General features: G+C 30.4%; 1 protein-coding gene across 2 annotated transcripts in view; it reads left to right on the forward strand.

Moving 5' to 3' along the window:
• Positions 1 to 5,733: 5,733 nt before the first annotated feature.
• LOC129972772 (clotting factor B-like) overlaps positions 5,734 to 19,495 on the forward strand; it is a 42,204-nt gene continuing 28,442 nt past the window's right edge. For both annotated transcript variants that reach the window (XM_056087023.1, XM_056087024.1), the window contains exons 1-5: positions 5,734 to 5,829; positions 8,918 to 9,030; positions 10,488 to 10,717; positions 12,513 to 12,996; positions 14,905 to 14,978. In XM_056087023.1, the coding sequence (XP_055942998.1) occupies positions 8,982 to 9,030; positions 10,488 to 10,717; positions 12,513 to 12,996; positions 14,905 to 14,978 (837 nt within the window). In that variant the 5' untranslated portion in view covers positions 5,734 to 5,829; positions 8,918 to 8,981. The remainder of the gene's footprint in view (positions 5,830 to 8,917; positions 9,031 to 10,487; positions 10,718 to 12,512; positions 12,997 to 14,904; positions 14,979 to 19,495) is intronic.

The following is a 19,495-nucleotide window of genomic DNA, read 5'->3' on the forward strand; positions in this document are numbered from 1 at the left end:
ATTTCATAGACTTTTTTATTTTAAAATGAACATGTATTCATGCGAATTATTCTCTTTTTCATGATGATCAGAAATCTTTTTTTGCGATCTTAATTAAAGCTGGAGTGAAAAGGCAGGAGTGTATATTGTTCAGATAATCGACCGGTGCACATGTGGGGAAACAAGTGAAGCAAGCCCGGCAACGGATAACGTCGTTTTCCACACGAAAACACAAGTATCGATGCACAACAAAAGAGTAGACAAAAGTTGCTTCTGCACAATTCAACACATATGGAATCCGAACAAGACGATGGTGCAATTAGAGAGTTCGTTCAATAATTGACATCCCAAAACAGAGAATTCATTAGATTTATTGGTTTGGTTGCATTTTATTGGTCCACGTGACAGATATTGAAGTTTCGAGAAGGATCTTGAGATCTCGGATCCTGATACAAGAATCACCATAAATTTTGTATTTTATTGAATTTTAATTTCTGACACTAAATTCTTCTCCAAATACTCCCCAAGCTGACTTGGCACCTATTCAACATCCTCTGAGAATTTGTGTAAATCTCTTTTTCTTTACTATAAGATTAACTGCATAGGGAAATAATATTATATATTTGTAATAATATGAAATATTTGATCCGTTTTCCAGTGATAAGTAATTGAAATACTAGGCTATTTCGTTCCCTTTTCGCTTTTCTAACCCCACTGCGAATTCTTTTTTGCAGCTTATTTATAGTGGAGAATTGTGCCCTCAGATGTAATAATCAATAGTTATAATGATGGACTGTAGCATCTTGATCATATAGGGATATAAGAGGATGGTAATTATAATAGAATCTGCTTATCATCCGATTTTTACTCTACTATCACTCTACTCAAGAAGTGAAAATATCCATTCTAAAATGATAAGACTAGTATGAAAAACTTTATGAATGAATCCAAATATATAAAAGAATGAATCCAAATATATAAAACGGAGTTCTAGAGACTTGAGTTGTAGAGGGTCAATCACTGATCACAGTAGAAGGCCACGTAATTCTAGCAAAATCTCATCGCCAGGAAAGAAAACTTGTTACTAGTTAACGTGTACAAAAAAATAATAGATATTGGCAAGCTATTGTCCAAACCTATTACTCCTTATTTCGAAAGGTATACTCATGGGCATCAACAAATCTTCGTCCTCAGCTAAAAAATTTTTTCAATAGTCGACAGTTTGATGTAATAGGGACATTTATGCACAAATAGGGGAAAATAATATACAGCAATAAATTGCCCATTCCCATGCCTCTTTTTTCCAAAGGTATACTCATGGGCATCAACAAATCTTTGTCCTCAGCTAAAAAAATTTTTTCAATAGTCGACAGTTTGATGTAATAGGGACATTTATGCACAAATAGGGGAAAATAATATACAGCAATAAATTGCCCATTCCCATGCCTCTTTTTTCCAAAGGTATACTCATGGGCATCAACAAATCTTTGTCCTCAGCTAAAAAAAAATTTTCAATAGTCGACAGTTTGATGTAATAGGGACATTTATGCACAAATAGGGGAAAATAATATACAGCAATAAATTGCCCATTCCCATGCCTCTTTTTTCCAAAGGTATACTCATGGGCATCAACAAATCTTTGTCCTCAGCTAAAAAAAATTTTTCAATAGTCGACAGTTTGATGTAATAGGGACATTTATGCACAAATAGGGGAAAATAATATACAGCAATAAATTGCCCATTCCCATGCCTCTTTTTTCCAAAGGTATACTCATGGGCATCAACAAATCTTTGTCCTCAGCTAAAAAAAAATTTTCAATAGTCGACAGTTTGATGTAATAGGGACATTTATGCACAAATAGGGGAAAATAATATACAGCAATAAATTGCCCATTCCCATGCCTCTTTTTTCCAAAGGTATACTCATGGGCATCAACAAATCTTTGTCCTCAGCTAAAAAAAAATTTTCAATAGTCGACAGTTTGATGTAATAGGGACATTTATGCACAAATAGGGGAAAATAATATACAGCAATAAATTGCCCATTCTCATGCCTCTTTTTTCCAAAGGTATACTCATGGGCATCAACAAATCTTTGCCCTCAGCTAAAAAAAAAAATTTCAATAGTCGACAGTTTGATGTAATAGGGACATTTATGCACAGATAGGGGAAAATAATATACAGCAATAAATTGCCCATTCCCATGCCTCTTTTTTCCAAAGGTATACTCATGGGCATCAAAAAATCTTTATCGTATTTAATTTCAGTTAAATCAGTAAAGGTTTCATGTCCCTGATTTCATCAAATTGTCAGACTTAAAGCTGTATTATTTTAATAGGCTTGCATATATTCTGCTCATTGGATATATGAACTGCAGAAACAGAGACCAGTTTCATGATATCATAGCCTAACCCCCTGGGGGGGGCACCTCGCAACGGGGAGGAGTTGCTTCCGGCATGGTGATTGGATCTCGTCACCCTGGAGGGTACACAAATAGGTGGGGGATCTGACTCCTCCCGTCGATGACGGGACGTACTTCCTTCGGGGAAGGTTGCACCGTGGCCGGTTATGGCCCTTAGGGCTCAACCACAGTTCCCACCAGTGTTGCTGTTGCGGCGGTCCAGTCATTCAGTTTTATGGTTTAAATCCGTGTGCATTCGTGGCGGGTCGGAGAGTCAGATGGCTGACTGACTGACATCATAGCGTATAATTTCCGGTTCTTCTCTACATTTATTTTGTGGCATCATTATTTCAGTAATTTATTCGTTCTGTGAACCATGTAGATATTAAAGGAACCCTTCTTTAGTTTTCAATAATGGAAGAAAAACACTCGACCAAATGTTTGAGGACATAATGAAAAAAGATTTCGGTTTCATTCAAAACAATAAAAATGTTGTTGTGAAATATATTTAAAAATATGTTTAAACTTTGAATAAATCTAGACTAAAAAGTTTTACAGCAACTAAATTGAAAAGGTAATTTTTGGAATTTTGAAACGATGTAAAATTATTTGTGCTATAATGTTTTCGGAAGTTAAAGCGAAAAAACATCAAAGTTTAATTTGTTTTTTAATTAAAATGTCAATAAGAAAAAGAAAATTTCGTACCCATATGCTTATTCCCATCCTCCAAAGTATATCTCAGCCAAATTCGGATGCTTTAGGTCTAACGCTCTGGGCTATAGAGCGTATTTATCATTTTAGGGCTTTATTTTAAGTCGAAACAATATCGCTTATTAGAGTTTCAATTTAAATTCTGTTTTAAATCTATAAGGATCATATTCAATATTTTTCATACTGTTTACTTAAGGTATCCGATTACCTTCGGAGCACTTTTTTAGAAAAATATGGTGTAGACATACTCTAACCATATTTCTGGGTTTAATACTATTAAAGATTAGCAATAGAATGTCAATATTTGAAATGAACATTAAAACTTTTTGAAAATTGGCATTTAATAAAATACATTTAAGAAAATTCTTAAAAAACTTTAAATTGACTACACCAAAAACTATTACTCTCATCCGAACAAAACTCATACCAAAATAAACTGCATAGTTTTTCTCTAGGAAATGAACTACAAGCGTATGGTTATAATAATAAATAAAAATTTTAGAACCAGTCGAAGATTTATCATGAAATTTTTAGTAAATTTATGATGTTATTATTCAAAAAAGAGGCTGTAAATTAAAAAAAAAAACATTCATTCAACCTAAATTCTTTTAGTTCATTCCCTAGAAAATGGAAAAATGATAAAGTCCACAGAATTTAATAGTAATATGATAATTATATTTTGTGTTATTTGATTTGAAGTGATCAAAAAATAAGCAAAAATCAATTTTGTGAAAAATGCATTTAAAGTATAAGATAACATGTTTTAATAATAAATTATGTGTGTACATACTTAAAATTCACCACATTTATAGATTATACCTTATTCCTCCTCAGCTTTTAATAATTTTCCTTTTTTAATCATTTTTTTTCTTCCTGGCAATTTTTGTATTTGGCAGCGAATGCCGCCTAGATTTATTTATTCTGTTTTTGTCGAGCAGAGTTGAAACAGCATTAAAACGCGTGTAAATGCAAACATAAATGTCAGTGTAACTTATTCAAAAATAAACTTAGAAACAAAATTTTAACAGTTTTAAAAAGAAACTTGTTCAAACATTAAGAATACTAAATAAAAAAAATCAATAATTTCGCCAAAAAAAAAAAAAAAATGGGCTTTTCAACTCAATCACACCTTAACATTATGCAAAAAATAAAAGTTTGAAATAATGTATATAAATTAGTTTTCTAAAAAAAGCATTCTTTTTAAATCAAAATTGTGGAAATTAAAACAAAATTGCAAAAACGTGAGGTGGTGAAATCAATAATGCAAATTTGCTTTTAGTGACACATTTATAACATTTTTTAAATTATTATTTAAAAATTTTCTTGTAGTGTTCCATGCATCTACTTTTTAAAATTGCTTCTTTTGGTTTAATTTTTTGTTATACTGGTTTCATAGCTTCACAATTTTTCGATTTTGCTTTAATCTCCCAATTTCTTTATTATTAAATGTGATTATTAGAAAATTTTTTATTGTCTTAAGTTTGTAATTTTTATCAACAACTCAGAATTATAAATACTACGAATCAAGAAGCCAATTTTTCTTGAATTCCATATGGAATCCAAATCTAATTAAGATTCATTAATTAATTGCTATTTAAGTTTTGAAAACATTAAAATGTTGCATCATCTCCAGAAACACAAAATTTCATAACTTTAATACATTAAGAAAGCAATAAAAATCGATAACAAAATTCTATCATTTTAAATATAAAGCAAAACACATAGAATTAAAGTACGTAATAATAAATTTCATAAAAATTCTTTTATTGGTATACTAATAGCTGGATAGTTTAAAAATTATTTTGATCTTATTTTTTAATTGTAATACATAATTTTAAATATGGTATTCTGAAATCAATTTTTTTCTCAAATTTACAAAAAGATGGCGATCTTATCTTTATAAAAATCAAAATTTAATAAATTAATTTATTAAAGTATAATTAGTTCTGTAGTTTAAAAAGTTTTAGAATAGAATTATTGTCACCAAAATGCAAAAGTTTACAAAATTTTAAACCTCGAGTTCGTAGATAAATGAATGAAATTTTTGATTATGAAATTCCATCTTCACAAAACAAGTTCAAATTTAATAAAAATGTTTAAAAACGACACAGTTCCTTTGATTTCAAATGTACTATCACGCACTCACTCGATAGCTATAAATAGCACGAAATGAGTATTTAGAAATACAAATCAAATACATTTCAATTGGAATTTCCCACCCTTTTCTCACCAACCTTCTAGAACAAAATCCCCACATTAGAATAAGACTTAAAATTAGAATGCATAATTACAGTAGTTGGGACCAATTAACTTCTATCTTTTGCTTGGGATCTACCAAAAATCTATACTAGAATAATTTGACGTTCTTTTTTGGCGAAGTGTTACGCCCATGAAGTAAAACTTTTTCCCACATCTATTAAGAATCTCGCACACCTGATGTGCGAGAAAAAAAAAAAAAAATCATGCGACAGCTTTTTTAGAGTTCTCTAAGAGGAAATTGAGTCCTACTGGACTGGCAGACCGTTTTTTGTCTACTTCGGAATTGCCGCGTGTTGCCACCGAACTTTCCCTGTTGGTTTTTGACCAAGGTCACGACAGTCATATGTCGTAGCACGCATATTCGGAAACCAGAAATTGGAAGGGGGGACATGGAGAGAGGAGGAGGGCTAATTCATTCTTTTCCGATGGCTGAACTCTTCGGCGTCCTTTCAGATGTCAAAACAGCATGGTCAGTGCTGGTAAGTGGCTCTTTGATTTCTTGTTAATTTAAAATTTTATCTTTGGCTGTTGTTTTAAATTTTTTTCATAAAGAATTATTTTTCATCGTTTTTTAATGAAATTATTTCTTATAAAGATGATTAAATTACAGAAATTTTTTTGTATAATGTAAACCTCTTTAAATAATTGTCTATGAAATTTTATTAATTTTGAATATTAATTCATTGCTTTTAGATATTTCAATGGCATTTTAATATTTTAATATGATTTCAGAAATGTATATATTTATTCAGTTTTTTTCCTCATTAAAGTACAAAATTTACTGTTTTATTTGAGATTAAAACAAATCTAATAAACCCCTGAAAATAAGACATTTTATTCAGTTACTGATTTAATCATTTTAATGTACAAGTAATTGGTCAATTTAGTTTCAGATTTTAACTCATTCTTAACTTAATCAGCATGCTCATGGTTTATTTCAGTTCAATATTATATATAAGCAACTTTGCGAAAATATTAGCTTTTTGTAATTTTTCAGAAATGTATTTCATAGAAAACAGGGCTGAAGCAATTAAATTCTAATAAAATTATTCATAATTATCAGTTAGTGATTTCTTTAAAATATAAAAACATCTAATTATTATGATATATTTTAAAGAAATAATGACCCTAAAATAAATGTAACATTAAAAATTACTATTTTACAGGTCTTTTCAAGAGGAATACAATACAACTAGTTAAAGGATTTATTAATATTTCAATATTTTCTAAAATATTATAAATAAGTAATTGATTATTCTCTAATTTATAAAATGATTCAGCTTAAAATCTTAATGTCATTTTAATATTTTATGAAGGAATTATAGAATTTATATTTTTATAAGTTTATCTGCCCACTAGGCTAATAACATTATTTAATCGACCTGTCTCTGGTGTGCCTCTTTTAATTTAGCTAGGTAATAGATTAGTTTACAAATTCAGAAATTCATTAGTGAATTTACCATGCCTTCTATTTTCCTGTCATATTTCATACATATCACAGAAAGTTGCACAATATTCTGCAATATTGGGTGAAGTCATATAAAATTAATCAATATATAACAATATTATACAATATTTCGAATATTGTTGAATATAATATAATATTGTGTAATATATGTGTGCTACTGGGTTTGTAGCGTTAGTTGTATTGTTGAAACTTGCTCATTTGTTTGTTACAATCCTTCAAGAGCTTCTGTTTTAGAGAGTAACTAATTGCCAGTGATCACATAAATTTTCTCTATTTCAATTCAAAACACCACAGAATCGACAAAAGCATTTCGGGACGTTGTCTAGGGACAGGAATTTTTGAATAAAAACCTATAAATAAATTAGATTCGAATGAAATAACGAATTGTTAATATTTTAAAAGAAGCAAGAAATAGAAAAGAAGAACAAATATATTTTTTCTAAAATATATTTTTCTTTTTACTTCAGTATATCCCCGAAATCGGAATCTTTAGAGTTCCTTGTAAGTTGAATGGATATCCGCAAAAATATTTATTGTCAAAAGAAAATACACGATAAGGTTGCATTGCAATACATAATACATCACAGAACAGCTATACAATACAGAGTGTGTTTGGTATGGAACAATGACTTCATTGAATTTGATACAAACTTGAAGCCGCTTAAAAAAAGGCTTGATTGGAAATATCAATGAAGCTTTGCTGTAGTCGAAGAAAAAAAAGTATTCTGAGCTTTGATCTGAAGAAGAAAAAACTTTGCTATGTTGGAGAAATGATATAAGATTTTTTTTCGTTTGATTTGGAACATTTTGTTTTTCCCCAAGCTGTTCTTTCAGATTGGTCCAAGATTAAAATGCAAAATTAGTTGAGTTTTAAGAATGAAATAAAATATAATAATTTTCCTTTCAGCTTTTTCATCTCTATTGTTCAAGTACGGATGAATATTCTATGCAAAATAAAAGAATAATAAGGGACAGGCAGTAGAATTACACAGAAAAGATTACTTGTATAAAATGAAATGTAATTATTTTTTAAAATATGAAATATGCAGTGTCTTTATTCTAATCATAATCCAGTTTCTAAATCATTAGTGATAAGGATATTATTCCAGTTAAGAATAGTTTATATGATGAATGGAATTATGTTTTTAAGTTTTTCAAGTCAATACACGTACCGTTAAAAAAATTCTGAAATATAAATTTTTATACTCTCCTCTAGATCCTCTTAGTTATATTGAATGAAATACTCCAAGCACACAGAAGAGTGGAACTTTAATATTTAAAAAGCTATCGTGCCAAGAATGTTTTTCTCAAAATAATAATAATAATAATAATAATAAGACCGGGAGGAGCTGTATACAAATTTGTAATTTGAATTTTTCAGCAGTACGTTTATCGATTTGAAGAATCTAAAATGCATGATTCCTTATATCACATATCATGTACACTATATATTTGCTGTTTTACTATTAGTGAAAACCGGGTCACTATTTCATATCGGTTCTATCCTCACTTGAGACTTATAACGAAATGCGTTTGATAAATCCAAAAGAACACACTTCACTTCATTTCTGTATCCAGATAATAAAAGTTTTGTTCCATATATTTTAAATTAAGAAATGAGAATTCCCCATTGCTTTACTTTTTGAATAATATGTCGATTGAATTTCCAAAAATTGAATCCAGTTAATCCTTTTTTGAAATGAAGATATTTTTTTAAAAGTAAGATTTGAGATATTCTGAGATAAATGGTCAAAAGTTGGAATTGTCCCGTTTAAACTGGTTATCTAGTCTTATAAATATACATAACTGTAGTTCCAGATGATGAACAAGAAATACGTGTAACGAATATAAAACGTAATACACGTAAGACGTTGTTACACAATACAAGGGAATAACGCTGTAGTGGCAAATTAAATTATACAGAATTCATTGACCTTGTTACAGGATATTTATACACAAGAAAAGTAACTGCAATTGTGTTGCAAGCAACGGAAACTGTTGATTTATCCTTTTTTCACGAACTTAATGTTGTATATTAATTTCTAATGTTTTAACTAATGTGTTATTCATCATTATCTCATGTTAAATTTGTTTTGCAGCTGTTGCCAATCAGCAAGATGTGTTTGTGATAATGTTTGCAAAGGAACTTACTGATGCCATATCATGTACCTGATCTTCTTAATTCTTGCTTTCGGTAGCCTTTCTCGTTCAGGTAAGAACTAAAACTGCAATTATCAAAATGATTTTACGTTCGTGAACTTCAAGTTCTGTGACAGCTTTCGTTCATTATATTTTAAAGAATTTTCGAGCTAAGTGCAGAATTCGTTCTCTAACAATGACCGCCATTTTTTCTCTTTTTTCCATCCAATTGCAAAATGTGGAAGACCGCAGATTTCAAGGTTAAGTATTTATGGCACGCAAAATTCTGTGGTTTGTAAACATCCATACGTAATAAAGATTGGAGGAAATTTATCAGTTGGAAATTTGGCACGTAAATATCGTAGTCGGGGACTAACAAAAGAATAATGGTATAATAACGAGGTTTATTACAAAATGTTTTTGATAATATCAACTACATATATAAAACGCTAATGTATGTGGCACAGAAATCGCGCTTATTGTTTATTGTACAATGGCAACATTCAAATATCAACAGTCATACGAATTTCAGACTGCTTCATTCATTGAATATTTTTACAGATGCCTTAAATACAACGCTTTGCTCAGCTAATTAATGGAGCTGAACAATATTATTAGAAATATTTTGGAGATGTTTCGTCATCTCACCAAAAAGTGCATTCAATCAGAGGAAAGAAGATATAAATGAAATAAAGAAATATTGAAACGAAAAGTTTAATAGAACGCAAAAATAGGCTTAACTATCTCAGACTAATTAACGATTTTCTCGACAAGCACATCAAAATCATGCCAATCGTCCCAAAACTCGCCTAAAAAGTGCTATTCTCGATGGAATCTAGAAATAGTAACAAATGGCTTTTACAGACTGCAAAAAAATTGGTGACAAATTGCATCAATATATTTCAATTTTGGCGCCTTATTCATTAATTTTTAAATCTAGCCGTTTCTTTATGACTTCCCTATGGAAATTGATATTTGTATTTTATAAAACAATTATCTTATAAAAAATGATCTTTGCATTATCTTAAGTCTCAAAAAATTATCTTTTTATTGATACCAATTTATATATTAATGATATATGGCTTGCCAGTCTCAAATTCAAACTTAAATTTTTAAAAATGTTCTCAGAAACAAATAAGGCAATAAAAAAAAGAAAAAGAAAAACGTAAATCTATATTTCTAAGCAATATATTTCTCTAAAATAAGAAAAAGGTTTTTGAAATTAAGTGTGTGCAAATTTACGGTTCTTTAAATGTCTACTTCCGATTTCAAAAGTTGCACTTCCAGTTTATTGTTTATACTGCAATTTTGTTTGTGGCAATCGTAAAACAAAAATAAGGCATTTTTAGATATCTAAATATATGCCCTGCAATGGGAACAATTAAGACAAATTTCGAGAGGTTATAGAAAAATGAGGATTTTAAAAATTTATCATACACGATGTTTAGCATTAAAACTTCGATTCTGTTTTTAATTTTTCATAATCCCATTCCAAAAAAAGCGAAATGAACATCCTCTTTCTTCTCTCAGCGAGTTCCAGTTCTCATCTGACTCGTTGCAAGACATCCACAGGACGATCAGGGTTGTGTGTTGCCAACCGATTCTGTCGCTATCGGTCCGTGAAACTCATCCCCTGTGCTTCGAATGGTCCAGCTCTGGTCTGCTGTCCATTTCCGTCAAATGGCACCTTTGACTGGAGCACTGAAGACAAGGAAGCAGGACCCATCGTTTTTCCTGGGGAAACGGCAGTTCCACCTAAAGTAAGGAATGATCATTTTATTCAAATCAACTTTCTTGATGATGGTTTGGACAGATAAATGACATTGTTATACAGGATGATTCAGAAATTAGTGCATAAACTTTTAGTGGGGTTCGATTACACAAAAGCAAGCTAAAGTCACAAAGGAATGCATGATCGGAAAAGCCAATTGGATATGTTATTAAAGATAAATTATTATCTTTGCCTGTGGTGGGGGAAAACCCTTTATGTGGGTATACCGAATTTATTGTAGATAGAATGGATGCTAATGTATATTATGTAATATGTACTATAGATACAATATCGAAAATGTGGCTTGTTCTCGGGGAAGGACATTGTCCATAAAATTCAATACTTCTTCTTATCTCCAAATGTACAGCACCTTGAGCTGCGCCAGGATATTGTTCCAAAAAGTCCAGTGCTTCTGCTTATCTACAAGGTTACGGAATGTTGTGCTTGTGCCAGAGTATTGTTCCGCAGAGTTCAGTACTTCTTCTTACCTCCAAAGATAAGGCTTCTTGAATTGTTCCAAGGGAATTATTCCCCAGAGTTCAATGCTTCTTCTTACTTTCAAATGTACGATATCTGTGTTTATGGCAGGGCATTGATTCACAGCTTTCAATGCTTCTTCGTACCTACCAGAGGAAGGCATCTTGTCTTATCCAGGAATTATAGATAGGTCTATTCATAGAGTTGAATGCCTCATCTTCCAAAGCGGACATGCTAATTCCTCATGGTCGTTCAGAATCACGCTTTGTAGTCAATTCTATGCTCACAAAATATTCCAAATGCCATTACAAATATGCAAATATTTTGTGACATATCTTTCCTGGTTCTAAATATCGCAAAAAAAAAAAAAATACTTATTTGCTAACTCAGTATTTGAAATCTTTTGCATGTTCTCCGAATGCAGCCGAAACTTTAAATGGTTACCATTAAAATCTAATTGTTACAACATTCTCTAGTTTATCTGGTAATATTAACATACGGGATTTTGGCTTGTTTTTATGTTTCTTATCTTCCTTTTTTTTTTTGAATCGCTCTTTATAAGGTTTATTCTAAAATAAATTAAAAAATTGACGATGTGCAATTGTTTAAAATTATAATAATCATCATTAAAACAATAAATTCACTATTTTGACATCATATTTCGAGGTGGCTTTGCTATTAAGTAAAATAAACTATAAAAAGAAAGCCAACAATAAAAAATATTATCATGCATGAGTTATAAGGGTTTTTTTGTTTTTTTTTTACATAGGAAGGAAAAAATTATTCCGAAATAAAAAGAATTATATACCTTCAGAGAAAATAAAACTTAAAAGAAATCCCCCCCCCCTTCAATTTGGCAACAAATTAACTTTATATCATTAATGCACTTATTAAGTACCTTTTGTAAAAATAGTTTTTTGTATGACTACGCATTCTTTTCGATAACATTTTGAATTTAATTTTGCCGATAGTATCCTTTAAAGAGTTTTTTTTTCAAATATAATAAAACACTAGTGGTATAACAGTGAGAGGAAGAAAGTGATATTACATATACCAGAGTTAATGACACTAAGAAGAAAAAATATTGCTAACAATTTTGTAACCCTTTTTAAAAATAAATATAAAGGTGAAGTGAAAAATTAACATCATTAATTGTAAGCTATTTGTCTTTGCCTCATCAGTAATGCGATAAGAGCGAATAAAATCCCATTATGGCCCGGACGCCATTTCCCTTCCTACGCCATCTTCCATACTTTTGAAAAACAGTGTAATTACAGAATTTGTTCACATTTGCTTTCTTATTACAGACTTACAACACCAGGACCGAAGATGATGTCGACTCCATTGGTGTGGACATTGTATTCCCTGCTGACGGATCCGTCCGAAAAGAATACACTTTCAAACCGATTGGAATAAGCACAAAAGGGCCGCCAACTTCTGGACCTTCCCCAGTGACTCCAACCATGCCCAGGACGGTCTTCCAGAGGCCATGCAAGCCCGCAGAAAACAAACCAAAGAGATTCAACCCAGCTCTAGAGAGAAATCCAGAGGAAAAAGAATTCGAAATCATACCAATACCAAAGATTACGACGACCAAAGTTCCTATTTTCAAAAGCAGTGAGACTCCGATGAATTTTAATACCCCTGAAATACGAACTTCTGTTACAATTCATAGTACAACAACAAAGATAAAAGTGGAACAGCCTGAACTTACAACCGTGCATTCCATAGGCAGAACAACTGATAGTCTATTCGAAATTGCTGTTGCCACTGAGTCTGCTGAAATAAGTAGTAAGATGAATTTGAAATAAGTCTTTTGATATACTTCGTATGTGCAAAAGAAAGTACTTTTTTTAAAGAATGAGATATTAAAATTTAAACAATGGTGTTTTAAGTTTTGCAGTCACAATATTAAACCCATTTATCTTATTTACCAAATTTTTTTTTTTTTTTTTTTTTTTTTTAAATAAGGTAGTTAAATTTAAATGTATTTAGTATATATCAATCTATTATATTGAAAATACACGTGTGCTGTTCAAAAATATTTTCAAAAGAATGAGATGTCAACATTTTAATAACTGCGTTTAGTGTCTAACCAATCAGTCTCCCACATGCTTATTAAACATATTTTCTAAAGAGATTTCAAAATATAAACAATGTATTTAGTTCCCACTCTTAACATACCAAAAATGAAGTGAAACGATCGTTTGTTCCATTTAGGGAGAACATTTTTCATTATGTAAAATTTATAACCACTTTTGACGACTGACTGGTCATCCCATCATGAAAAATATTAATTTATTTAGGATTTTAAATTTTATAAAAATTGTGCTTTATTTAGTTCCCAGAAAGCTCTTGAAAGTATTAATTGCTTTAAAAAGAGCAAGGAAAACGAAAAGTTTTTCTGGAATTATATTAGCATTTGTATTAAATTTTGTTTCATAAACAGAATGAAATTGTATTGAATAGCTTAAATCTAATGAAGTTAAAGATTTTAAAATTTATACCGAACTGTTAGAAACAGTGTATTTAACTTAATTTATTATTAACTTTAACAGTGTACTTAACAGTAACTTTAAAGAATAGCATAGGAAAGTTCTATAAAAACTGGGAGGTTTGCATAGGAAAGTTCTATAAAAACTAGGAGGTTTAATTACAAAAAAATTAACACCACTTTTTGATAGCTTCAGTGCAATATATTGTAAAAAATATATATTTCTTTTATTGAATATCATCTTTAGATGAGACATAATTATTTGAATATTTTTGACAGCAGCTCCAAATTTATTAAGCACTTATAATTAGGTTTAGGTGAAAGACTGAAAAGGAATTAAATGAAAGCATAGAGCCTTTTCCTTTTATTTTTTTTGTATATCCCTCATAGCTGGGGTGGGATAATATAAAGAGAAAGATTGACGCCCTCAAAGGACGTGGCAAGTCTGCAAGTGCATCTTGCAAAACCGAGTCTACACTTTGGCCCCTTTTTTTCTACAATATTAACCATAAGGTCAGGTATATTTTCTAATTTTTATTATCTAAGTCATTGCACTTTTAGACTGTCGCTTGAGAAATATATGAATATAGTGATCAACAAATCTGACAAGCGACCAATGTGGATTCCTCTGACAAATCTAGTTCATAGTTTACTACAAATATAAAATTCTGATGATAAATTTCAGCACCAAATTTCAGCCATATAGATCTTTTCGTATTTGAATTATTATGTTCACAAGCACACGGAAAACAGAAAGACAGGATATCTTTTGTCTTTACTTTGGCATATAAATTTTGATTTTGTCCAAATTTTGATAGAAATGTAAGGTTATATGCCAAATTTCATTACTCTAGTTCGATCCATTTCTGAATTTTGTGTTCACGGGCAGATGGATTTAACTCCAAGAATGTATTTTCGAACTCGAGGGGAGTCTGAAATGTGGATATTTTCAGTCATCTCTATTTATTTGCTTACATATTTTTTTGATTATTTTCAAATCTCAATTTAAAAATTAATATTATAACCATTATTCTACAGTTAATTAACTTGGTAACTTGATATTTTAGTGTTAGTGAAAGAAAAGTTTGAATATTCTTAACTTGATTTGCGAAGTTATATCATAGCAATTTATTAGAAAAAATATCAGAATCTTCTGAGAAAAGCAATATTTATAAGTGCTTATTATTACTGTTATTATTTTGAAGCTTGTGGCAACACCGCTACTTCACCTAACATTGCTGGCGGAACCGAATCGAAGCCTCATCAGTGGCCCTGGATGGTAAGAATCCATTGGTTTATCAATTGTTTTAAAATTTAATACTCATATTTTATATTGATGCATTTTATTTATAATTATTAATATTCCTGAGATTTCTATGAGTTTCTATCTAAATTTATCTCTTGCTAAGCTATTCAATAACTAAAAAGGATAGATTTTTACAATTTGAAGTTTAGAACTTTAAGGGGAGAGTGGATTTTGAAATAAGCAATTATTCTTTTTATTATTTTATCACTAAAACAATGTTTGTATTCAACTAAAATAGCATTGTAAAATGCATGGTACAGTAAAATAAATACTTGGCTCAGAGAAAAAATTACATTTTAATGACTTTTTCAAAATGATTTTCTACTTAGATTTAATTATCTTTGAAATGTTCCTGGTATCTTAGCTTTTGAGCAAATTAAATAAAATGATAATGAACATTTCGACAAAACACTGAGAGAAAATTGTGTATGCATTTTATGTTTCAACTTTCTTTTCGGTAGTTAGAAGTCAATTTTAGTTCAGAAAAGCATAAAATTCTTATGCAAATTCAATGCCCGTACATAAATATCTTTCTATTCATTGGAATTACAAAATTATGCAACGTTTCACTTCAAACGGAATTATACAGCATAATTAGGGGAAAATAATAGAAAAAAATATAAATAATCCTTTGGAATAATAAATACACCTTAAGCATCATAAAATGTTGTAAGTCATTAATAAAAACGACTTAAGTATCATCATTAAGTCGTAAATTTTTTAAACTAATCATTTTATTTTAAGGAGTTTTAAAAGATATTTGACGTATTAATATCTTACTGCATATGCATACAAATTTCATAACTCTAAATGAATAATTTCCAAAAGCGCCCAATGAAGTCTATCGTTCTTTTAAATCAAAGAATATTCATTCCATTATTTGATAATAATTTTGATACAACTATCTTGCAGCTAAATTCAGCGACATTTTTGATAATAGAACGGTAAATAAAAAACACAAATCTTCGTTTTATATTAATTTCTCATGTGTCAAACCACGCTCAACAAACATATATAAAATTTAGATAAATAACCTGAAGCCACCAACGGCATGCAGCAATTTTTAACAACTCATACCATCTTGAAAATGAATGTAACGAACCAATGTAAGTTGTATCAACATATCATTTATTCATTGCATGTAATACATATTTAGCGTCAATAAATTATTTGATAGATTTGACACAAAACATTTTGATACAGCAGTGACTTGCTTCAAATTACAGAAAAGAATGTCTCTTCTTTTTGAATGAAGGTTGACACATTGAACAAATGTAAGCTATTACTTATATCATGTAATGCATCAATCTGCCACTACAAAAGAATCATTGTATTGAAGAATGTTGTCACTAATAAACTTTAATTTCTTACAAAAAATAATACGTTTCATTTTCGTCCAGTCATATCCTTCTTGTTTAATTTCAACTTGTCTTACAGTGCAGAGAGCAATTAAATCAACTTATTTGCATAAACTGCAACTTAATTATTTATATTTTATTTATTTATTTTGTTCTGGCTTTGATTTACAGTATAATGATTGCTACAGTTCTGAATCAAGTTTTATAGTGATGAATGCTGAGATGAAGTTTACCTTAGTTTATTGAAATTAATGAGCCAATACCTTTTGCAACGCTATTTCAGCTACACAACTTTTTTCATGTTTTTGAAATCCCACTGGGAGGCACCTCAGAAGTGAGGATGAGAAGCATCCGGCATGGTAGTTGGTTCTCGCCACCAGAGTGGCGAGAAATCAAATGGCGAGGGGTCGGCTATCGCCTATCAATGACGGGATGTGCTTCCCACGGGAAGGGTTGTACCGTGATCGGTGATGGCTCTTAGGACTCAATCTTAGTTCTCGCCAATGCTATCACGGCGTTCCGGTCATTCAGACTTTTCATGTACCTCAGGGAGGGTAGGAGTTGTCAATTTGTGATTATGTCCTTGAAAATAAAGGTCAAAGATATCTCCGGAAAAATTTTGCCATTAACAAACATTTTGATGAGTGCTAAATATGACAACCAAACTAAAATTCGCTTTGCATCTTAGTTTATTCTCTTGTAGTATCTTTTCTTACTTTCATTCATACTAACAATAATTATTACGGTTTTAACTATAGTTTTGTATCGAAGCAATCTGAGGATAAAGTTTCCCAAATTTTACCGAAATAAATATGCAAACCAATTTTGTATCGGAATTTTAGATACCCTTTTTTGTGCCCTTGAAAATAAAGGTCGGAGATCCTTTCGAAAAAAAAAATTTTTTTTTTCGTTTGTAACCCCTTCATTAGATGTTAATAAGATGACAACAGTTTGTACTGCACACTACACCCATTATTGTGATCAAAACAATGACACTTAAGGGGCCACACCCAAATATTACATTACGGTTGAACATTTTATTTATTGTAAGAGGATTATTTGGCTGATTTTTTTTTTTTTTTACTTGGCAGATAGTTACGATGGCGAATTAAAAATAGCAAAAGTATAATTATGTTACGTCTAATGATGTTACCATTGTTTAGTTAGTAAAAGTCTATTTGCGTTTTGTTTGAAACTAAATGAGGAAATTATTTTAAGTGTTCGTCATTCAAGAGATACTGGTGTTAATAAAAGATTTGCTTTTATGTCCTTGTTACTAGTTTTTAAAATTGAAAACAGGTTTTGTCGATGCTTATATTTCGTACCTTTTTTCCATCTCATTGTTTCAAAGCTACAGATAAAGAAAATTGTAAATTGGTTATAAAATAAATAAAAATAATATCATTTGAAAACGATGTAATTAAATGAAAGGAAAAGGTTAAAATGAAAGTTTTATTCATTAGTATTTTGGTGTTCATAGTAAATCATTCAAATAATTAATACATAAAGATAATTAATATTTAATGATATTTACTTTAAAGTTATTTAAAAATCAGAATTAATAATAATGAGTATTCCGAAATTGTTAACATGTTAAAATGGCCATTAAAATGTTTTTCTCACGTAAATTGTTTTCCTCATAATCAAAAAAAAAAAAAAAATGATGCCTTAGTTTATGAGCTTTTAACAGAGAATGAAGATGGCATCACAATCGACACTCCAAATTTCCGTGTCCCTTTCTGTACAGAGAACATGAGTAACCTTCAAATATTCGGTGGATTTTCGTTCAAATTTCGGTGGATTCAGTTTCAAACTTGCAGTCTTCCAATTCTGAATTCGAAATTCCATTACGTTACTTTACAGAAATTCGTTGATGTGTTCTTCCCTCAATTTTCTAAAAGTTTCCCATATTATTCCGTGTTTAATTTCGTAAAAAAAAAAAAAAAAAAAAATAGAATATTGCAACGGAAAAATTTGTCAAGTGAGTATCTAGAGTGAAAGTCCAACAGGCTCAGTAACGGAAAGAAATACTTTCTATATCAGAAAATGCAGAAAGTATACACACAGCTGAAGCGTACACAAAACAGCATTTTCAGTAAATAGCAACATATAAGCAACAAATAGCTATCAAACAACTATAGCACCACTAAACGCTTGAGAGTGCTACCTAGAAACGAACTTTCAAAAGATTGTCTTCGCTGAACTATTCATTTGAGCTCACCTCAACTGCTTTACTGAATTCTTCTCTCTGATTTTTATAATCTCCTGTGACAGAGCATCGAAACTTCTCGAGCAAAAGCGGAATTCGATTCCAAACGGAGCTATTCCCAAGATTCTCGAGTATTCGGGGTTTGCCATTTAGTTACCGAAATCGCCAAATGATCAAAAAGTTTATCGCCAAAGTGAGAGATCATTTAGAATCCATTAAAGCTATCTGTAAACCCATCTCCTTTATCAGGAGATTTACTGCCCAGGAAAGCAATATTACAAATTCGTAAATTACATATGAAACCTCTTCCCATTGACTGAGTGACTTTGATTATAATACAGATCTATAGGTTGGTGAATTTCTTTCATCTAGTTCATGGATTTTTGAGTTAACATGTTAAATATACAGACCAGGCGACAATAAATCCTGACACGTAGCTTTTATGCATACAATATCTACATCTACGGGAAAAAGTGCAATTATAAACATCCGCTGCCTACATCCTATTTTCTACAGTTGTATCAGGTACCTACAATTTTTGTTCGAAAATCACGTTATAAATTTCAATTGCTTAGATCTTTTAGCTTAGAAGTTGTCATGTTGAAACATAAAAAAATATAATTCCAAAAACTTTTTTTTTCATTTCTAGTCTCAAAATGACCTAAAGGTTCATTAAAATTTCGATATCATATCCTGTGATGATTACAATTTTTTCTATGTATATTTCGTATACGAAAATGTTTTGAAAAAGCCACAATAAAAAATATGACAAGAAAATCAGGAACAAAATGATTGCAATTTCGCATTTATTGAAAGCACGGAACTGTGTGATACGTCATATGTCAGACGATTCTGCCTGATTCCCTCTAGTAATTCTCGTTTGGGAATTTTTAATATTTATCGATCAATAATTGATATGAAAA

Source organism: Argiope bruennichi, chromosome 6 (genome assembly GCF_947563725.1).
Source record: "Argiope bruennichi chromosome 6, qqArgBrue1.1, whole genome shotgun sequence".
In the NCBI taxonomy this organism is placed as follows: Eukaryota; Metazoa; Arthropoda; class Arachnida; order Araneae; family Araneidae; genus Argiope; species Argiope bruennichi.